This window comes from Dermacentor andersoni, chromosome 2 (genome assembly GCF_023375885.2).
Source record: "Dermacentor andersoni chromosome 2, qqDerAnde1_hic_scaffold, whole genome shotgun sequence".
Lineage (NCBI taxonomy): Eukaryota > Metazoa > Arthropoda > Arachnida > Ixodida > Ixodidae > Dermacentor > Dermacentor andersoni.
The window spans coordinates 12,806,898-12,829,980 of record NC_092815.1 but is presented as its reverse complement, the minus strand read 5'-3'; the positions used below and the strand labels follow the sequence as shown (position 1 = coordinate 12,829,980).

General features: G+C 49.5%; 2 protein-coding genes across 3 annotated transcripts in view; one reads left to right on the top strand and one right to left on the bottom strand.

Moving 5' to 3' along the window:
* The first annotated feature begins 2,676 nt into the window (after positions 1 to 2,676).
* Positions 2,677 to 8,672, top strand: LOC126542986 (uncharacterized). Its single transcript, XM_050190124.3, has 4 exons — positions 2,677 to 3,734; positions 5,669 to 5,835; positions 7,099 to 7,285; positions 7,788 to 8,672. The coding sequence occupies exons 1-4, from the start codon at positions 3,477 to 3,479 to the stop codon at positions 8,106 to 8,108; spliced, it is 933 nt and encodes a 310-aa protein (XP_050046081.1). The 5' UTR covers positions 2,677 to 3,476; the 3' UTR covers positions 8,109 to 8,672.
* An 8,101-nt stretch (positions 8,673 to 16,773) lies between these two features.
* Positions 16,774 to 23,083, bottom strand: part of LOC126542988 (uncharacterized) — a 30,110-nt gene continuing 23,800 nt past the window's right edge. For both annotated transcript variants that reach the window (XM_050190130.2, XM_055077531.2), the window contains exon 3: positions 16,774 to 17,094. In XM_050190130.2, the coding sequence (XP_050046087.1) occupies positions 16,857 to 17,094 (238 nt within the window). In that variant the 3' untranslated portion in view covers positions 16,774 to 16,856. The remainder of the gene's footprint in view (positions 17,095 to 23,083) is intronic.

Here is a 23,083-nt window from a genome sequence, read left to right as displayed (position 1 = left end):
GATCTTAAAACTAGCCAAATATTCATTTTAATTTCTCTTGCGAATAATGTCCGCCTCTGAGTGAAATCTAGCTCAAATAGAATGGTGCTACATGCCACAGTTGAATTTAAAAAAAAACGTTGATAAAGAAGAAAAAAACCTGGTATATGGACTACTTATCCGTATTTCTGGCTGAATCTCTAGCTGTAGCGTTAGTTTTGCGTAACTAAATTCAATATCGACGGTAGTCATAATAACGGACTCTTTATGTACATCGCTCACAACAAATAGTGGTGCTAACTTTCTACGTACACTTCATTTTCTAGTGCCTGCCCACATAGATTACTTTGGGTGCCTGGACATAAGGGGTTACTCCTGAACGGCATGGTTGACAGCCTCGCGAAAGCGGCCCTCAATGGCCCTACACTATCATCACTTGCTACATCAGCTTACCGAACTATTGCTAGATTCGGGAGATATGCAATTGCTCAAGACTTTTTGAAGCCAGCGACGGCAAATTTTTCACAATATCGACACCTCCTATTCCCGTGGTACAAAAATTCTTTTCACACCAGAAAAACTGAAGTAATTTTTGCCCGATTACGCTGTCGAGAACCAGTGTTAAACTCTTATCGTCACAGGGCTGGTCTGGCACCCTTCCCTCTGTGCCCAATCTGTGCGAAAGATGAGACCACAGATCATTTTTCTCTTATTCTGCCGCTGTTTTTCTTCTTTAAGGAAAACATTTTAGAGCCAACGTGCTGGCAACTCGGTTTAAATTTTTTTCCCATTCTAAATGTTATTTCTCTAGGAGCTTCCTTTCTTGGAAACTATCACAGGGATGTTTGCTCAGCCACGGAGGAATTCGTGGTTGTTTCAAGGCAATTCTCTTAAATTCTTCAAAATTATTTTCATCCATTTCCACCCGACACTTTACCGATTTTTTTATTAACAGCATCTTCCTTTAATTCCATCCACATCTCGGCCCATCCCCCGCAGTGGGTACGCGCCATCGTAGAAGGATATACTGTCCTATCCTATGGGAAACGTGGCTATGACCGGCACTCAAGAGACTAGTTTGCCAAAGCCATATACTAAGAAGGATCACTGAAGAAGCCCCACCGAAACATGGCCGCCACATGTGCGTGTCAAGTATGCGGCATTACACGCTCCCAGGATGAAAGCCGTAGTCCCTGTGCCACCGTGGCGTGTCTATCACACAATAGCCAGTCGAACAGTCAACGTTTTTGTCGCGTTTCTTGAGCATCGCGGGTTCAGTTTTGCAGTCGCTTTCGGTAACGAACAATGTGCTTGCCCTACTATGCATGCAGCCCCGTCGCTTCGACCGAGTAGTGCCGGGTACTGAATGACCTGAACAGGACTGAAAGATGGTTCTCGGACTGGTAAATGAGCGTAAATAGCTCAAAAACTAAACTTAAAAACTAAACTACTTGCAGTCAAATTACGAAACACACATACTTTCTTAATGGTGAGGCTCTAGGAACTGCACAATCATTTAAATATCTAGGTGTTCATCTTTCTCCGACTTTGTCTTGGCATAATCATGTGGGTTGCATTGTTTCCGCTGCATGCAAATCACTTGGCTTCATTCGTCGAACGCTTCGTCAGGCTAAAAGTGATACCAAGCTTTTTGCATATACCACCGTACTTCGTTCAAAGCTTGAGTATGCCTCATTTATATGGAACCCGCACCAAACGCATCTTATTAACAAATTAGAATCTTTTCAGAACAAGGCAGCGCGAGTTATTACAGGTAACTATTCACAACATTCAAGCATCACCAACATAAAACATGACCTAGGACTCATCCCATTGCAGACTAGAAGGAGGATACCTCGGTTAACTTTCTTCCATCAGCTTTTTCATCACCCAAATATCTTCTCTCAGGCACACATCTTACCAGCCAAAACGAAATTCCCACGAATTGATCACGAATTTATGTTCGAACAACCATTTGCACGTACCAAACTATTGCAGTTTTCATGTCTGCAGTTAGCCATTTCGGAATTGAATCATCTCTCAAGTAATATAGCCGAAATAACTGACCATATTATATTCAAACAAGCACTTAATGAAACGTTAGGAAATTACAAATATTAACATTTCTTCCTGCATTTCTTCAGATGCCAGAGGATGTAATAATATTGTTTATATAATGTAAGAAATATTGGCGTATGATGTCGAATGAGAAGTGATGTAAAGGTTACATAGCATGTACGACTTCATATAAGGATATTCGACTTACATGCAAGTTGCTTTATACCTTCGTATATCAATTGCTTCCCCACCCCTCCACTATGTAATGGCCAAGCTGGGCCTTTAGGGTAAATACATGAAAAAAGAGAAGAAATAAAATACCATGCTACGCCATTGCAGTGGTAAACCCGCAAGGCGGTCTTGAACTACTGTGAGACCTTTTTATTGTAGAAGGATATAAATTATGAATGAAAAAGAAGTGTTCGTGTGATTTGCGAAGGACTGAAAAGATAACTTTCAGCTATTTCAAATAAAAGAAAGCTGACTGGCATTATCTAGCTAAACAGCCACGCTTGATAGCTGACCTCCGAACTAACAACACCGCTCGTAAAACGTCATGCTGCCAATAAAGTATCTTGAGCAAGATTTTGTGAAACGTACTTGAGTATGCATTACGGCTTTCTTAATGCAGCTGTCTACATGCAGCTGTCTAATGCAGCTGTCTAAGTGGCATGTCCACTTAGGCTCCTCGACAGTGGAAGCACGCGCTTTATTAAGAGTGCGTTTTCCTGCATTAAGACCCCTGCCTCCAGCGCCTCACTTGAGCGTAAAGAAAGCAAATGGGATTATGCAACGTCTAAAATTCACAATTGCACGCTGAGAAAGGTTGGCGAGAAAAACACACAAACTGCAAAAGTAAGCGGACATTACGTTTTGAACGTAGTAAAACGCTAGGATGCCCCGCCCACTGGTGGAAGACGAATACGCGCGCGTCAGGAATTCCTGATACCCACTGTCATCGGACGGTGCATTGCATAATGCTACGCAACCTGCCGGTACACTTTTTCTTTATAGCGGCGCCTTGCTTTGAAAAGCATTTCGAATTAAGCCGGCCAGCCGAAGGAAAGAAGGCTGCGTTGTGCATGCAGCGTTGCAATCTTCGTAGACAGCTCGCTGCGCGTGGCGGCCCACAGCCGAAGGAAGAAGCTGGAAACACTGGGCGCGTCACGTCCGGGCTCGGAGCGGACCAATGCAGCCTCGTCGGCGACGCTGCAGCTACGGCAACGCACGGGACTAGGTCCACGTATCGTTCCTTCTTCCAAAAGCAGGTCGGAGAACGCCGACGAAGGTGGCCCGTCCGTCTTCGGCTGCTCCTGTCCGAGCGCCAGCGCCGTTCGCGTGGACCGCGCCAGTGGAGACAACCCTGCGTGTTGCGCAGCGAGGCACGCCTGGCGGCTTCGATGCAATGCAGGTCATGAGCGGAGGCGGCTCACCGGGCTATGGCGTTCTCGCTGAAGAAGCTCTTGCTGGCCTGCTTCCTGGTCGCGTGCGGCGTGGCGCTGCTCAGCACGCCGCTGCTGCTGCGCTTCTCGGTGTACTCGGAGCGGAGCCTGCCCATGGGATACCAGGACGTGATCCCGCTGCGCCAGTACAGCTCGACATTCTGGTGCGAGAACATGACGACCATGTCGTCGCACACGTTCAATGCCTACCTGTACGACGGCGCCGAGCCGAACGTCACGGAGCACTCCGTGCAGGTCAGTCGGCTCTCGCGAGGCTTATGCGTGGCCTCCCTAACGCCACTATACTGCGCGACAAGCCTGTTCGGGGATTCACGTTTCTCAAGCAGTCAGTACACTATTGCGCGAATTATTTTTTTATTAAATCCACTCTCCCGAGCAGTCATGTTCACTAATGCCATGTTTTCGTGAACTGTGGAAATAACGCTTTCTTTTTTCAGCGAAGTATATAAGCGTCACCGGCGGATGGATTACTAAAACTACCGCAGAGCAAGTTGTGTGTGCGCGAGCGCACGCGCACAAGGCAGCGTTCCGTGTGTTACAACAGCCGTGATATCTTCTGAAACAGAGCAGAATTTTACTCTGCATGACGTAGAGCTCGGCGGTGAACAAAGGGGCCGGACTATTTAGGTGCACGTTAAAGAACCCCAGGTGGTCGAAATTTCCGTCGTCCTCCACTACGGCGTGCCTCACAATCAGAAAGTGGTTTTGGCACGTAAAACCCCATAATATAATTTTTAAGGGGGCCGGACGTGCGGCATGAGATATGATGATGCTTCGTACGTGCAATATAAGTCATTTCAGCACGGACTGTCACGGCAACGGATTCCGCTCTGATAATCCAAGGTATTAGGGGAGAAATGTTTCTTTTTTTTAGTACTCTTCTCATACTTCGTCACTGACACCTAGCTGTTATCGTCGGAATCGGTCACTCGGGTCGATGGATTGGTGGAATAATAACGGTCAACCTCACCGGATTCGCCAGTTCTGCCGTCGTTCAACGAGGCTTCAAAGTATGACACCCGAAGCACGATCGACCTTCAGGCGTGGACGTTTGTCAAGCGTTCATGCAATACGTGAATGCTTGTTCTGCACTACCTCAATCAACATTGCGAGAAATACAACGGCAGGAACACACTACCGATGACTACAAGCGAGCACCAAATATGGCCAGTCAGCGGGAACAAATCTCGTAGATAATGCTCATCCTGTCGTGCGCGCGCATACATGTGCCCGCCTACATTGCGCCATAATCGCGCTAGAGAGCCGCGCTAAAGTAGTTTAGTCCGTTGAAGCGTTCTTACAAGACTTGTTGTTCTTTTACTTGACGGGAATGTAAGCGCGGGGAAATGACAGGTAAAGTTTTTTTTTTTTAATTTGCCGCCGAAACCACTCCGCCGGTACGATAGTGTGACGGCATAAAATTCAATTGTGAACAGCTTTAAACGGTGCAACACAGCACACAACAAAATAACCACAGCAGTGTGATTTTGCTGTCGCGTGTGTCGCGCTGGTTAAAGCTGCTCTTTGCAGGATGTAGTACCAACCAGCTCAAATGAACACGCTGTTAACAAATTTCAAGGCATGTTCACAAGTCTGGGCAGCCTTTAATGCGTTCACATTAGAAATGTCAAAGTGGAAAAAAGTGTGTGTGCGTGTGTGTGTTCAGAAACAGTTCTCCAATATTAGCTAGACTTAGCATTTTGTTCCTATGGAATGTAATTCATTTATTTTTATTGGTATACGATTACCTAGCCGCGTGTGGACGCTGTCAAACTCTGTGACGTCGCCAGTAGCGCCTTTAAAGTTAACCTTATCATGAGGAGGTTTTTGCTCATGATTTTAAGAGCTGTTGATTTGGGCTAGTTCTCTCCTTCGTTCTTTTTTTTTATTCGGACATTTCAAGAAATGCCCGATGAAGAGAGGCAAAAGGAGACAATCTGTCTCCTTGGAATTACAAATAGCTTTCAGCGCAGAATACTCGCACGAGGCACAAGAATCGTTGTGTTTGTCCTTCGTGCGGCTATTCTGCATTGACAGGTATGCTGTGAGCAAGGCTTACTTTTGTTCCAAGGAGCGCAATTTGCCAACACGGCTCACCTTAACGTTCACGTGGCGTCGTTCGGCCCGCACCTTAATGTTTCCAACAAGAACGCTGCCGCCGTGCGCAGAATCGGCGCGTGCACGTGCGGGTGGCATCGTACTACTACCTGGGCATGTACTTCCTGCGAGGCTCTCGCGTCTCCGTCACCTGCTGCCCAGCCGGCCGAGGGACGAAGCTGCACCTGATCGCCGGACTCGGGAAGCTCGAACAGTGCCTGAGCACCGTCGCGGGAAGGTACGTGCACGCCGCAGTTCAGTCTTGGCGACAGCGCTCCGCACACCATCGAGAAGTTAGGTGCTGCGAGACTGAGCAACTACTGCGCCAGCGTGGTACGCTGCTGCTGGGCCCGAGGTGGCCGAGGGTTGTGATGCGAGGCTGGGGCATTTTCACGAACCGCGCTCGCACTGCTGCGAGGTCCCCGGTGCTCGAAGATGATCCGGAGCCCTGTGCGGCGTCTCTCGTATCCGTCAACAGCAGTGTCGGGAAGCCTAAGCCGCAGTTGATATAGCCTAAGCCGCACGGCGGTTGATATAGAAATCGCCAACGTGAATGTGCATTATAGTTCCCCGTCATTTGCTCCTTGAACGAAAAGCTTCGAAAGCGGCGGACGACGGCTGGGGCTGTACGTTGGAGTCCTTTCTATTTACATGATTCTTTAATTCGCCCTTCATCGCGGGTTTCGGACCACGTTTGTCGGGCGCCGCCGCACTGCCGTTATCGACGAGATTGGCTCGATAGATGGCAACAATGTAAAATGTCAAGAACTGCCACAAAATAAGGCCTCCGAACTGAAGATTTTTTTGCGTCGTCGTGTGTTGGTATCAGTGTAGGCCTTAAGTTGCGAGCCTCATGCCTCAACTGCGCGCGTCTGCTTATCGTAGCTGCGCTTCGAGGGTGTTTGTTTTGTGTGTGTGTGTGTGTGTGTGTGTGTGTGTGTGTTTGTAATTGTGACAGCTGTGTCTTGCCAGTACTCACGTACGGGGCAGAAACATGGAGGCTTACGAAAAGGGTTCTGCTTAAATTGAGGACGACGCAACGAGCTATGGAAAAAAGAATGATGGGTGTAACGTTAACGGATAAGAAAAGAGCAGATTGGGTGAGGGAACAAACGCGGCTTCATCACATCTTAGTTGAAATCAAGAAAAAGAAATGGGCATGGGCAGGACATGTAATGAGGAGGGAAGATAAGGGTTACGGACTGGATTCGAAGGGAAGGGAAGCGTAGCAGGGGGCGGCAGAAAGTTAGGTGGGCGGATGAGATTAAGAAGTTTGCAGGGACAACATGGCCACAATGCACATGACCGGGGTAGTTGAAGTATGGGAGAGGCCTTTGCCCTGCAGTGGGCGTAACCAGGCTGATGATGAATTGTGACAGGATGTCTCAATCACACTGTCATGAATGGTCCACCGCTGGACTAGTCGGCGAATTAATCGTGCGACTGAAGCGCGACACAGGCCTTCCCTTCTACATCGCAGCGGTTTCACTGTTCTATGCAGGAATGGCTCCTCGAGCAACGACTTGTTCCCGGTGCCGCCAGTGCGGGGCCCTATCTTGGACTCGCAGATCCGTCGCAACAGCACGGGCTGGTCCGTGCGCTGCGCCTCCGAGGCGTCCGTCGACTTGGTGCCGGACGCCTGCGGTGGTGCCGGCCCTCTTAGACCACGGCCTGTGCTGTGGCACGAGGTTTGACGTCCTTTGAGCTTGCACATTCGGGCGCAAAGATCTTTCTCGGCAATCACGAACAGATAATTCCACACGCCCTCAGGAACACGCTGCATACTAAAGCCGTCGCAGGTGGCTGAAAAAATGAAAGCTATAGTCCCGTTGACTCGATTGCCCCAACCGTGTACGCTTGCATTCCATGCCGCGAGAAAGCGCGTGTGCATAACAGCAGTGCACAATTGGTGTAGTTTGTGCCTCGGAGTTGCTGCAGAAGTCAGCAACCAAGCTGAGGCACTCCATGGCAAAGTGCACTGCTCGTGACACTGATGGACACGAACACGCAGTAACTATCGGACGTAAAGAATTGGCAAAGCAACGAATCATTAACCAGGCCCGTTTGTAGCCCTGCTATAGACTGAACGCGCACGTACGTTACAGCTTTCGGCTGATAAGTATAGCATATTGTTGTGTATTCTGAGCGTGTGCTATAGACGCAGCCCGCCACATAACACCTCCCGCGCAGACTCCGGCGGACGGCTACTACTACCTGCTCTTCCTGAACGACCCGGCGAGCGAGGCGTACAACGACGTGCAGCTCGGGGTGACTGCGTGGCGGCGCGTGTTTGACCGCAACCAGACCCTGGACGCGTGCCGCGAGGCGCTCAACTGCAGCCTGCCGCTGGCCTTCTTGTCGCAACAGTTCGTGGTGGCCGAGCGCAGCCGCAGCACGCCCGCCCGCACCGAGCCGGTGTTCCTGCATGCGCGGTGCGAGCCCCGCCGCAAGGTCTACTTCCTCTTCTACCTGACGTTCGCCGTGCTCTTCGTGGTCGTCGCCTTCCAGTGAGCCCACGGCGAGAAAGCCTTCACCCGTCGTGCCTTTCTTTCCTGCGGACGACTCGAACAGCCAGCGGCATGAGGGACACTGGATTCAGATGAAGACTGCGACTTTCGTCACCTGTGCACTCGAGGCTACTCGAACGAACTGCAACGGCAGCTTCTAGCAGTGGCTGCAATCAGACTGTCCGTACGTCAGACTTGTATCATCGTTACGACTCGGGTCAACTCAGCCCTGGGTTGTGGTTCTCGTTAGTGTTTACAGGCGTTGTAAATACAGCGAATGATATTTTTTTTTATCTGGCACTACTGTGCTTTTAGTATTCAGAGCTTCCAAGAACTGCTAAGACAACGCTTAATAGCAGTAGCTCGTGACAGATCTAGGACCGCTGTCTTCTGAGGCGTTTTGGATGGAAAGGTGAAGTCTGTTGCGTTTGTCAGAACTGCGTGCGAAACTGATGAGAATCACGCACTTGGCCCTGCGAAGCCTGTATGTATATGTTTGTCGCTATTTCCATTGTTACGTTAAACCGCAGCATAGCTGCCAAAGTGTGCGCACACACTCTTCACAGGCTCTATGCGTTGATTTGTTCTGTTCTGTCGCGCATTACATTAACGGTGCAGATAGTGGCGTTTTATAGCACGCTTTTCGTTATGCTTAATTGGTTTTTTTCGTGTCACTCGGGGGCTCGCGTCGTTCAAAAACGACAGTTATGCACATGTTTTGACGTTCTATAACCTTCTATTAAAACTTTCACACTGGAAACGCCGTTCCTTCGTGCATCTCGCGCGGTGTCCAGTGGGCCAAGTTCGGTCGCAGAGACGACTTTGTTCATTGACGACTCTATAGTCCGAATCGTTAAAGCCCCTTAAACTTCGTAAAGTAGTGCCACGCTTTAAAGAATGCCGCCCTCTGCTCGCGCGCTCTGTCCGAGGCCGACGCCGCGTCGCTATTGGCCTAATAGCATCACGTGGGCCCTCGCGCCGTGCATCAGCGCCATTTTTGCTCGAGAAGAGTCTACGGAGTGGCGAGAAGCGCATGTTGGCCCCGTTGCTACGCTCGAGCAGTGTAGGCGGCGCCACGGTCGAGGAGGGAGCGGGAAGGAGAGGAGAAACGAGGAGGAGTGAAGGCGGAGGAGTGTCGCTACTTTACGAAGTTTAAAGGGAAGCTGAAGAGTCTATCGAATTCAATAAGACGCTCATATACGGATGCGGGAACCTTATAAACCATGTAGGTAAAATTTGGGGGGGGGGGGGATTTTTCACTTAGGAACGACGTAATCATCGGTTAAAATTGCGCTGTAGCTCCGCCCCCCGTCGCGGGCCCACGCTGCTGCTGACGCTGACGATGCGAGCGGAGACCGGTAACCGCGGCGTAGTGACGTCAGCACTGGTGCTCCGTTCCTTCGCAGTCTCCGCGATCGTGACTGACCGTGCTTATTTCTGCGTGCGTGACGTCCCAATCTGCTTCGCTCGACCCTACATTCCTTTGTGTGTATGTAGAGTGGTAGTTGACGTGCGTAGCATCAATTGAACTTGTAGGCCGATCATGCCGGCGTTCTGTGCAGCCTACGGTTGCACGAACACCAGCGGCCGCGACGATGTTCCATTAGTTCCCGCAAGACAAGAAGCTTTCAGCAAAGTGGGATGCTGCTGTGAAGCGAAAGAACTTCAAGCGCTCAATAACAACAGTGCTGTGCTCTAACCACTTCCGTGACGACGATTACCACCAGAGTTTATCAATACTGCGTGCTTTGGATTCTCCTTCGTGTTAGCACGCTGAACGGAAGGTGCATGTTTATCTCCCACCCTTAACGCAGGTTTCATCGCCAAGCGCCGCGAATTTTCTATTCGCACGTGTGTTGTGAAACAACCTGCATGCAGCTACCATAACGCAGTGCAAGTGTAAAGTTTGCATGTGTTGGGAAAGCCGGCTCACGCCAGGACGCTGCTCTCCCCCTTCTCTCGCACACATAGAGAAACCGACCATCTCACGTAGCCGACGGGATTCACCGGTTACGAGTAGCGTGCGGATGACGCACTGATGTAGGTTCTATACTACACGTGCTACAACAGCCAGTAAACTTTTCCCGCGTTTAAACAGTCTGTGTAGATTGCCGACAGCTTTGGGGCAGCGCACAAATGCCGAAGGTCGCATCACCGCTTACGTTCTACGAGGAGGCATGCAGGAACATAACACTACAGTTGTTTGCCCGGAAACGTACTCACTGGATCGCTGAGTGCAGCTTAGATCGCTGAGTGCAGCTTAGCAAAAAACATTTCCAACACAAGGAGATGCTAAGATTTCGCCTTCGTTCGCGTCAGAAGCACTGCTTGCACCAGCTTATTTTGCTTCTTAAAGAGGCCGGCTCTTCGCAATCGGCTCGTACATGTAGGGAGTAAAGTATAAACCCCATACAAGTGATCTTGCACGCGACAGAGACAAGGGAGGCGATGGCTGTCGCGTTTACTCGTCGCCTACAAGCCGAACTCCATGCTATGGTGGCTAGAAGTATCCACGCGAGCGACGGCTTTGAGCGTCGACTTCCCGGTATGAGGGCAGCAATATACGCGCCGAAGCGTAAAATATTTCTGAAGGTCTTGCACTAGGTTCTTATTCTTGCACGTGTAAAATTCAATAGTTTGCTCGTTTCGTGCGACAAACAGTAGTATTTGAGTTATGTACATCCAGTTCCGGCTTCGCACTATTGGCTAGTCGCTCATAGCACTTCCGGGCGACGAGTTCTAGATTTCTAGAAACGAGCGATCGAGCGACAACACCGAGCGATCTGTTCAAGCGACCGCCTGTTTTGTCGCTCGAAGCCGTCGCCGTCGCACCCAAAATCGCTCTCGTGGGGTTTGGACTTAACGCCGAACTCCTCAGAGAAACGCAAGCTCTCGAAATTTTCCATGACCGTCTTAGTAAAACAGCACCAAACTGCCTTGCACCGTGCTTCATGTGTAGCGACAGCAGTCGGTCCGGACGAACACCATTGTTGACGTCACGAGGCGCCCGACCAATCGCAGGCGGAAACGAGGCGCGCGAGCTGCCCAGTCTGCTGCTGCACTTTTCGTCGAAATAAAGTCTGTTTACGCTTTCTTTCGCTCAATTTCGATGCGATATTCGAATTCAGAGGGTTGAAAACCATGATGTGCTGCTCTTCACTTATTTTTTCTGGAAAAGCTTTCAGCTTCCCTTTAAGGGGCTTTACGAATCGTCTCCATAGAATAAAGAACCAACTTTAGAGAAGGGAAGCTGTACCTTCCGCAGTGGTTCGAAAATAAGCAGCGGCAGCGCATGGAACTTACCTAGGTGGACGCCAGATGGCGCTGCTAAATCAAGAAGCGGAAATGTAGTTTTTTTTTTAGCGGCAATATTCAATATGGCCGCGTTTCGCCGGTCGTGTACGCTTGTATCCGCTCGTACACGCCGTGCTCGCCCTGCCGGCTATGCGGCATGCCTCGATGCCTCGGCTGCCGCGTAGCCGGTGCGTTCTAATTGCCAGGAGACCAAAGAGCCTCTACTGACGCCCATACAAACAAGCCACAAGTGAGTGAACAGAACGTGCGACTTTATTGGCAGAAGACAAGCAGTGTACATTCTCGTGCAATAGCAGAAATAAAATTTGCATGTCAAGATACGCTGGAATCATTGACGCGAGCTCGTAAACGGCTCACCGTCGTCGTCCCACATGGCGGTCTAGTAACGAGCGACAACCAGCGGCGCAAGCAGATTGGACAGAGTGTCCCACCTGTTTGCAGCGGCAGTCGCCGTTAAAGATGAGCAACTTGCATTGCGATGCTATCGGGTGACGCAGGCATCTGCTGCCGCAGCCAACACAGCGACATGGACTACCCGGCATTTTAGCGTTGACTCCTTTCCAACCTGCACGTTTCTTTTCTTTCGGGGGCCGCTAATGTGTGGCTCACACTTGGTGTCCCACATTGTCTCAATATGGACAAGTCGCTTTCGTGGGCATCACCATCAGCCACTTTTGCGGGCCTTTCCACCCATGTGGCTATCAACTTCATACACGTCGGACCATGTAAGCACGTATGCTGGTCTCCGTTCGCGCTTAATCGCAGCCGAGAAAGGCCACAGGCGCAATTTTCTCATGGCTGCAGCAGAAGGTGAACAGGGAGCACGAATCACGAGGTGTGCAAATTGGGAGTCTGTGTCGCTGTGCAGACTGCAGGAGCAAATGCTTGCTTCGAGAGACTGCTTTCCAATGCAACTGATCAGGCTGCCACACCCGCGAAGCATAACACGGCGACCGTAACCAAGTGAGATAACAGCAAAATTAAACAGCAATCAATCACCGCATAGGGTTCAGACAATATACATTGGCTACGAACCATATGGCAACAGTGAACATTCACGTACATGGGTCTCTTACGGTACATTCAGCCACCTACCTACAGGCATGGTGCTTGCCTTCGTCGCATGTGGTGGTCTGGTAACGAGCGACAACCAGCGGTACAAGCAGATTGGACAGGTTGTCGCACATGTTTGAAGCGACAGTTGCCTTTGAAGATGAGCAACTTCCATTGCGAAGCAATCAGGTGACGCAGGCATCTGCTGCCGCAACCAACACAGCGACATGGACTACCCGGCGTTTTAGCATTAACTCCTTTCCAACCTGCATGTTTATTTTATTTCGAGGGCCGCTAATGTGTGGCTCACACTTGGTGTCCCACTTTATCTCAATATGAACAAGTCGCTTTCGTGGGCATCGCCTTCGGCAACCATTATTGCGGGCCTTTCCACCCATACGGCTATCAACTTTATACACTACGAACCATGTAAGCATATATGCTGGTCTCAGTTTTGAGCAAAATAACGCCGAGGTAGGCCACAAGCACAATTTGCCCATCGTTGCAGCAGGAAAGAACGAACGGGGAGCACCAGTCACGGTGTGTGTATACTGGGAGTCTATGTCGCTGTGCGGACTGCAGGAGCAAATGCTTACCTTGAGAGACTGCTTACCAATGCAAATGACCAGGCTCCCACATCCGAGAACCGTAACACGGCTACCACAACCAAGTGGGGCAACAAAACCAGATTCTGCAATCAATCACTTCAATGTAGCTTGCGCAAAGACCCAGGCTATCGAGGAAGAAGAGTAATCATCAACGAGACTAGGAATATGGAAAATGAGAAAGCTTACATTCAAGAGAGAAGCCACTCTGCTCTGCAAGCATTGAAGGCTTTAAACATCAAGAAAAGTAAAATGGTACATAGCAAACGGTGTGTAGGTTAATGCAAGACCCATGCCGATGCTGCATCAGCTATTTCAGGAGAGGAATTGTGCATGACCACATACACTAGAAGATACTGCTGCAGATATGTTAGGCTACTAGACAATGACTGGTATTAAGTATCAGCGAAGAATCGGTTGACCTTTATGTTTGGATGAGGATGAATGATCTCTAACGAGAATGGGCAATGAAAAAGCTTGAATTTATAGAAGAAAAATAACACTTGGCACAAATGGAATTGACATGGCCAGGAAGCTGATTAAGGGCAAACTGACGAAACTCTTTTGGCCAGCGTCGTCCGTGCTTGGTCAGAAGTTGCAGGTGCATCTGAAGGTTCTGAAGAATTTCTAGAAAGTCCTTTTTGAGTTACCGGGATGACTCAGCTAAATGTTCGTGCTGGTGGAATGGTGGCTGAAGCTCTTTTCAGCCTTGGCACAGTCATCTGCAGACTTGATATCTCATCCAAATTCTTCTGCATGCGCTTCTTTGTTAGTGGTCTAAAAGCCTTGCAAATTCAGCTCCAGCCCCTTCCTGTTGGTGTAGATAGGAGCTCCTGTGATGACCAATATGTGCTTGCATAGACTCTGTTGGGGCAGAACGGTGACACGAGATACAGCACAGATTAGGCAAACTCATGTGTGTTTTCTTTTGTGTTCGAACCAATTATACTGAACCATAATTATGAACAAACATTCATATCTGCTACAAATAGCAAGCCAATACAGCATATATCAAGCATATTTATTTCTGAACCATGTGTTGTTTACCTTGTAATAGCAGCCAACGTCCACACAATGGCCTTGTTGTAGCAGGCAGCAGCTTCTGTTTAGCGTGTGGAGTGTGTTGCTCTATACTGGTGCCGTCCTCATTACTGCATGTCTGGAACAGAAATTTTGACTGAATCAGAAATTGAAAAAAGCACAATTTTGCAATTTGAAATGCAAAAAAGTCTGACATATATACAGTAATGGTTTGCGACTACAGAACACATGCAAATGTACACTGTTTGTTCTAGGGTGCTTAAGCAGCATGTTAAATAAATGTTGCTATTGTCCATAAAATTGATGTCTGCCTAACTACAATGCATGTCAACAGCTTAAGTATCATTAAGATCACAAATGAGAACATTTGTGCGTTCATTTATACACTAATCACAATGCTGGTTCCACAAGAAAATTCATGAAAATCATGAAGCTATTAGAACTGATGCATTATTTTTCTGCACGAACGTGATGCACCGCTTCACTACTGCAAAAATAAATAAATGCCCTACGGTAAACCAAACTGAACAACAAGAACATTTGGAACCAACAAGTACGAAATATGGGTGAATTATCATGCTTGCAACTGTTTAATACATTAAACTCTGTACGTTCACTTCATTTTACCAAAGGATTATTCGGTTTTGTGGACGAAAGAAGTTGCCGGCGGACTCGAAAAAAGCTTTATATGTACATCGATAAGGCTACTCAGTCACCTATGACCACGGCTACAATACGATGAAAAATGAGACGCGCGTTCTGATATCGCTCTTTTTTTCCTGATTGAGTGTGTATAACGACAGCCTCGCAAGTAAAGGTTTATTTAGAAAACAGCAACTGAGATCCTGACTGCTCATATGTAATGCGGGATCTAGTTCGTAAACTTGTTCCCGCCTGTAAGTTAATCAGACGGATATTATATAAAGATTCAAGGAGCGGTGTTAAACGACTCACCGTTATTGCCGTTGTCAGCCGCAGCAAAATCCAGCTCCCGTTGCGATGCAGACGTGTTCCGAATGGCTCACGACCGAAACCCAACTTTCGGGCTTATATGTCCGCTTGCAAACACGTCACTTCACCCCAAGTTAAATAACGCGAGACATCGAAGCGGAATTAACTAGTTTTAGAAACAAAGAAGCAGCCAGTCTGAGTGTACGAACGAATGAATCCGTGCCGCCGTGCACTCGAAAATACCGGTAAAAATTTTAAATCAAGGCCAGAGGTCACGTGAAAGAACAATGATGCTGAACGCTATTTGCGTTTATAGGCGCAAAGAAACAATAAACTTGCTAATAAATAGTGCAATATCTAATTATCAATGATAATTTTGCCCAGTTTTTTATGTACCAGAAATGCTTCGGTAATTGTATGAGAAAGTTTGTAAGATAATATTGCGCTTATTACGGCGCCTCTAGCGGGAACTGTTGGAACTAACGTAAGCATCCCGAAGTGATTCTACTATGCTTGTTTTGTTAGCAGCGGCGCGCGGTCAATTTTTTCGCCCTCTGTGGCCATTTGTTGAACTTTAGAGTGTGCGGGGCCTGTCGTCTCTGTGAGACTCCCCCTGGTCGTGGAGTGCTAGCGATATGTCATCGTCCCCTGGACGTGACGCACCAGGAGCCGGCGCGGGGGTCTGGCGCAGATCTTCGTGTGGTGCAGCCAAGCTCGTTCAAGTGTGCCTCCAACCTTCTCTTCACATGTGGCCGTAAAGCACGTGGGCTAAGCGACAACGGTTGTAGAATCGACACACAACGGAAACCATCTAGATCGTGCGGTTGCACGAAATGTAAAATGCGATGGAGTGCGAGTCCCTGTCGATTTCTTTTTTTCCTTGTCATTCGCGAGTGCATTAGCTGCAACCTTCGTGAAAAACAAATTGCTCGGTAGTGTATTTTAGCACGATGGTCAGCACCGCTATCATGATGTAACAGCGCGGTAAAGACAAGACGCTAACAACACACGACTCACTAGTTTAAGGTAAAATTTCTCGTGATACAGGAAACAAGAACGAAGATGGGAAACAAAACACCAGCGCCGATATGCTATAGTGCTTACTGCGCAGTCAGTTACACCACAAATCCGTATCAACGTGTCCAGTTTCCTCTGCCCCTCAATGTCACTGTGTTGGTGAACTTGCGATGTGGTCGAGAGGCACCTGACACTTCTACAGCACGTTGCAAAATATTGCGAGACCTGCATCAGCACCCGAAATGAAGCCCATATATTCCCGATCGATAACTCTCAGAGAAGCGCTGCTTGGCTGAGCCAGTGACAGATTGGATGCCTGTGGTTTCAGTGAGCCGACGCGCTGGCCGTTACGTGTCCAAGAGCACAAAATTTACTCGAAAGGAGCCGATTGAGATAACGCGCTTTGCGCTCAATTTGCGCGGGCGACGCGGCAACCCAGCAACAGCTCATCAACATTCGCAAAAAAAAAAAAAAAAACTCTGTGCCCCTCCACTCTGTGAAGAACGATGACCAGCGAAGCTGTGTATGTGGGCTCCTTAATGGCGAACTGCACTTCCGCCACGGGTCAGCCCGGCATTGCACCATCTCCGGGATCGGCCCACGTATGGGGAGTTTTGTGCTTACCACGCCAACAACGACACGAAAATTTCCTTGGACGGTAGATGTATACAGATTCACTGTAAAAACTCAACAATCAGAAGGTGTTTACTTCGTCGTCAATCTGAAAGTTTTCGCCTAAGCGGCGAGTGGAATGAAGTCAGCAGCGCGTGTCACACCCGCCACTCGTACCGCAGGCCTGGCGACAGCGCCCGGTGTTGAAACTGCGACGGCACTGCGGGCTGCAACTCGACGAACGGCGTGGGTGGCCTCGCCGATGACGGCTTCAGGAGCCGGCGACGCTGCACAGGAGCCTCTGCGAGAAGTTGCGACGACTGCATCGCCGACGCAGCCTTGGTGTAAGGCGCACTCTTCCTCGGCCCACGGTCAGTCGGTAAGAATTTGGGCTCGCTGTTAAAAAAGAAGAGACAAAAAAAATTGGCCGACGATTACACTTCTTGGTAATGCCATCTTTTAGCGCAGCTGCTTCCTTATTTCAACAACAGGCAACCGCATAAAGAACACGCAGTGCCGAACGGAGGCGGTTCCGCGTTTCAGATTGGGCGGCGCTGTAGGATTTGGCAGACGTAGCTGTGGAGATGAACTTGGGACGACAGGGCTAGGCGAGCAGGATTTATTTACATATTAACAGTTTAAGCAAGATACATTGGCAGACTAGCGCGACTCCCATATGGAGCCCGCAAAACTAACATACAGCAAACAGTTTACGAGCACACAGCTCACTAGTACATTTCTAGTATGACAGAGCCCTCAGCTGCCGACAATGATCACGACACGAGCACGACGCGAGCACACTCTAGCAGCCGGCAAACGCTGCTTATAAGCTCTCCGCTTGACGTCATAGTTCGACGTCATCGTTCGGCGGGGACGGAGCAGGAATGGTCGGGAAGGTTCGTCCAATCATTGTAAACTTGCCGCCGCCCCGCAGTATGGCTCACACACACAAAGGCACACACGTTCGAGCCCATACACACAAAGGCTCTGGAGTCGACGACCGAGGGCTTCGTAGAACTGTGCTCCGTCTCGGGTGGCGCGGCGGAGTACCACATTCCTGAGCTGACCGCGCGCCACGTGGCTGCCGGTCATCCGCAGTTCTCGGTACCGCCCAGCTTTCAGTGCCGACGTCAGAGGGCTTCGTAGAACTGCTTTGTCCCGGATGGCTCCGCCAAGTACCAATTTCCTGAGCTGATCGCGCGCCACGTGGCTGCCGGCCCTTCGCAGTTCTCCGAAGGGCGCCCCGTCTGGTGGGCTTGGAACACGTGCAGCGGGCTGAAAGCTGGCACGTTGCCACCCCGTACGGCCATTCTTAACAGCGCACACCGCGATCCGCCGCTATCGAGCCGGCGCTCCGGCGACGCGCCATGTTATAGTGGGTCACCGCCGCGGAGAGGGGGGCGAAATTAGCAATGATTATTGAATGTTTCTTCTGAGGTGGGATGAGGAAACTGGTGGAGAAGAGGGGTGTTGAGTAGAGGTCACACACTCATTCGCTCACAGGCAGGTAGGTCTCAATGTGGCCGCACAGGGTTGAGGTGCGAAGTAGAAGTAAGGGGACGAAACGCTATAACTGTATTTCGAGTCACCACAACGGCACTGCGCCAGGAAAGGGGAAGTATAGGGCAAGAGTACAGGCGGGAGAAGGGGACAGCCAGGCGCAAGCACTGCCTGAGGCGACAAATGCCACTGAGGAACGCACCGCGCAAACGGGGAAGCGAGAGACACGGCTGAAAGCCGTACAGCCACGCGACGCGGAGACGGAGAAATGGAGAGCCATGGATCACGTGCGATGGCGGCAAGGAGCGCCCGCCGCCGGCACCGCGGCAGTGCCGCGACAGCGGAAGAAGGGACGTCGAGGGCGGAGTGGACAGTAGCGGCGAAAGTCACCGCAACGGCGCTGCGCGGAGGAAAGGGGCAAGAAGATAGGCGAGAACACGTGATCCGGCTTTGGAGGACAAGGGGAGAGCAAGGCTCGCGCCGTGCGCGAGAGATGGCACCAGAAGCGCGCGCAGCTGGAGCAGCACGGTGGTCCCGGCTACGGAGCTGGTTACGGCGAGGCACAACGGCAAGGCCAACGGCGACGCGAAACGCGGGAACGGGCGCCAAAGAGGTGCGCTCTAAAATAAAGTGCTGTTCCCGCAGAAGATGTCACGCACAAAAGCGCCTTCACGGCCTGCTCGGTGCACTTCTCGGTTGATGTCAATGATCGTAAAACTCACTGCCTTAGCCAGCGACCAAACTTCACTTACTGCAAGCGTTGCCCTTTCAATTGCATAGCCCTGCCTTTCAAAATCTCGCACCATGCACACTGCCATTAACACCGCCTTTGAAACATTCTGCAGGTCCGTAATCCCGTTTGTTAGGTGCTTCGCGACGTGTCCTTGCAGTACGTCAATCACCCCGCCCATTATCACCACTATACTCACGGACAACTTTCTGTGGCCATGAAGGGAAAGCTACGGAGGCAAAGCGCGCACAATTGAGAGCGCTTCTGAAAGTAGTTCCGCATTATAATCCACGTTCGTTTAGGCTGGAGAAGAGAAAACATAAACACCTTAAGCAACAGTTAAATACGACGGAACACACCACTGAGTGTAGAGGTTTATTCATTTTGCAGCTTTTCCCTTCCGCGTCTGAAGAAATGCGAAACCGTCGCACGTGTAAGCTAGCGTCTGTTCCGAGCAACCAAAACCACTGTCAAACGCTGCCGGGCTACTTGGCGCGGTAACACATGTGCAGCAGCCACGTGCCTGTAGCTTTCCCTTCATAGCCACAGAAAGTTGTCCGCGGGTATAGGTGCCTCTCCTCCATTGCGTCCCACATGTATTGGTTGGCTTTCGCTATCACTACCTTAATCGGTTTCACCGGAAGCGCGCTAACCTGGAATCGCTCGCCTGCATCTACCATATTATCGCCGGATTTACTTTATGCATGTTTGAATCCCCAACAAAGGCAACTCGACGCGTGTTTTTCCTCCTCCTCGCCGCCGAAAGCTGCACCTGGGACCGCGATGCCCTCCCTCCCTCTCCCCCTCCCCCCGTCGCCCTTCGCTATGCTGCCTTCCGCGGCCGGCACAAGGTCGATTCAAATAGGTCGCGAAGCTTCGGGCGAAAAGCGGTTCAGTACAGATTGTCACCGACATCAGCATGGGGGGTTATGGGAGCAGCGATTGAAGCACGACTATGTTTGGAGGGAACAAACAATCAGAAAGAAAAACGCGTTTTTTAATTCAAACGAGACACAGTTAGATTCATTCAACGAAAATAAAATTCCTAGTCAATTTTATACATTCTGACGAATTAAGAAAATACAAGTTTAATTTTATTATTATTAATAAATGCATTTCTTTTCAGCGCCCATCGCTACAGGGGGCGTTGACGCCACTATCCCTCGCAATGCAATGCACGTCTTGAAATAGGCAGAAAGGCGCACTCGTATCACGTGTTGAAATACGCCCCCCCCCTCACAGTTTGTGCTTTCTTGCTTGCCGAAGTTTGTCTGAATTTGGTGACGCGGGTAGCTTCATTGCTTTTTAATCTGTTCAGTCAAACGTAGTGAGTTACGACCGCCAGATAATTGTGTAGTTGTTTTAGTGCGACTGCGCTGGCCGACGGGCTTGGCATCCAACAATAGGATCAGCACTCTACACCTAAGCTTTCGTCGGCCTCCAAAGAAAGTACGTTCTGTGCAGGGATGCGATTTCGACAACCGCACGGCTGGCCTTTTCCTGCATCGCTTTCCAAGCTGAAAGCTCGAAACGCCCATCAAATCGAATGGCGGGGCATTTAGCATATAGCTCCAAAGGAAGAACAACAAAACAAATTTCGCGCCTTCGAAAACAAAATGACGTCACTTCTGCTTTTAACGGACATGGTGTCACGTTATTTTTTCTTCCGCCGGAAGTGTTCCCACCACATACAGATGGCGCTAAGCCCCGTGGACCGCCGATGGGCCACCATGTTTTGACCGTATGGGCTCCTATGGAAGCTTCGCTACCAGGCATATTTACCTTGGCCGGCACGTCAGCGACAGCACCGTTCGCCCTGCTTGCATCGAAGCGCTCACCATTGCTTTGTGGAATGGCGGCCCTTCACTTCTATGTTGGCTAGCTTATCTTCTACCACCTTCCTCTGCTTCTGTACGCTCTTGAGTTCCTTTTCTAGCTTTCCGACCCGCTTAGCTATATGCTTCTGCTCTATAGACGGTTTGGTGGCGACCCTAGCACACACATCCTGCAGATAAAAAATTTGGAACACGCTTAAGCTTCGCCTTTAAGAGCGGAACGCGACAGCCATCCAAGGACCCCTTACTGCTTTTCATTCTTCCCGGCAACTGCAGCTTATGTAACCGTAATGTTTACCGGGAAAAGCTGGCTACGAACGCTACATGCAGAAAGGCAAGCTTTCTGGTAGAAACGCAGCCTCTTGCGTGGGTCAATCTCCTGTTATTGTTTCGCGCTTTTAATATTTCGGTCTGAGAAGAGCTAACAAAAGATATGCGCTGTCGGTGTCTTTTCCATTACATTTGTTTGTGGGCTGCCGTTCGCAAAATTCTGAGAAATAACTTTGTAAAAAATGAAAGACAAGATACGAGCAACTTTGGTAGTAGAAGAGTGGTTGGGTATGCGTGGTTCGGAAGTTGGTTCGAAATCGTTGCCGGAGCGACGTCCGACGCTGGACGCAGGAAGCTGACGCCGGATTTTCTGCGACACGGGGTTTCACATAGACGGAAACAATGCTAACTATAGAACAGTACAACATATCTCGAATAAAACAGATGAAGTCATTAGGTTACTAAGGAGAATTACCAATAGACACAGAGGCTTAGGAGAGGACAGCGCTTTGAGGCTAATACACGCCTTTGCTCTCTGTCACTTCACTTATGTGGCTGGATTATTCAAATGGAAGCAGGCAGAACTTAACAAACTTAATGTGATGCTCAGGAAGCTCGTTAAAGTAGCCCTAGGGATACCCAGTAACGCTGCAACTGACAAACTCATGAGTCTAGGGGTGCACAACACAATGGAAGAAATCGCGGAGGCCCAACAGCTAGCGCAACACGAAAGATTGACAAAATCACGAGCTGGCAGGAACATATTACAGGCAATAGGTGCAGAACTGAATACATCAAGGAGCCCAATAGAGGCTGAAGTAGAATTAAGGACTGACGTTAGGAACAAGATCAGAACCAACCCTCTCCCCAGAAACATGCATCCAGAATATAATGTCGAAAGGAGAAAGGCAAGAGCTAAAGTACTCTTGCAGGAAATAGAACAGCAGAACCAATTGGCAGCTATAGTTGATGCAGCCTGGGTGAAAGGTAAAGAAGCATATACGGCCATTGTCTCAAATTATCAAGGGAAGGTGCAAGATGCTATCACTATTTTTACCAAGGACCCCATGGTGGCGGAACAAGTGGCAATTGCTCTAGCCATCAGGAGTAATAAGTGGGCCTGCATTTACAGTGATTCGAAATCCGCTATAAAGTGTTTTGATAAAGGCTACGTAGCTGGTGTTGCAGCTAAACTTTTTGAAAACATTGGGATTATGAGAACTGAAATTCGATGGTTTCCTGCGCATATGGGAAAAGTGGACGAGACTCGGATAAACCTCAATGAGGTTGCTCATGACTTGGCACGAGGACTTGCTAACCGTGACAGTCACAACCGAGCCGTTCACCATCAAGCCAGGGAATCTAGAGATCATTTAATAACATACAATGACATTACCAAACACTACTATTTAGGACGCAGGCAATTCCCATTGCCACATTCAAAACTCAACAGGGCTCAGGCAGTCTCACTGCGCTTATTGCAAACAGGTACATATCCCACACCGTACACCATTCATAAAATATATCCAGAGAGGGAGATTAAGATGGACTGCAACGATTGTAATGGCATCATTGGAATCAGACATATGCTGGCGGGGTGCCCCGCGACTCTCCCCAACCTCGTTGAAGAATGGACACAGTGGGAGAAAAGGATTCAAAGCCCATTGTTTCAGGACCAACTAAGGGCCGTCCAGAGGGCCCATGATGTCGCTGAAAGGCTTGGCCTGACAGTGCCAACGTGGGAGCGGCCCGCCTTGACTTAAGAAGTCGAGCCTCCGGACCTCATTCCAATAAATGTTTTCACACACACACACGGGGCCGCTATCGCGTACCGTTTGCTTCGCGTACTGAATCAAACTGCGTCTCTTCCAACGCGTATGATCGCTCGCACTCAGAACGCAAGCGTGGGTTCCTGATCTTGTACTAACAAGGCGTAGTGTACAAAAGTAACCCAACTTGTAGAAAAAAAAGATACCACAGTTATTCGTTACCTACTTCAACTGACCAAAAAGACCAAGAAACTTAGAAGCACGAAAAAATAGTATATATA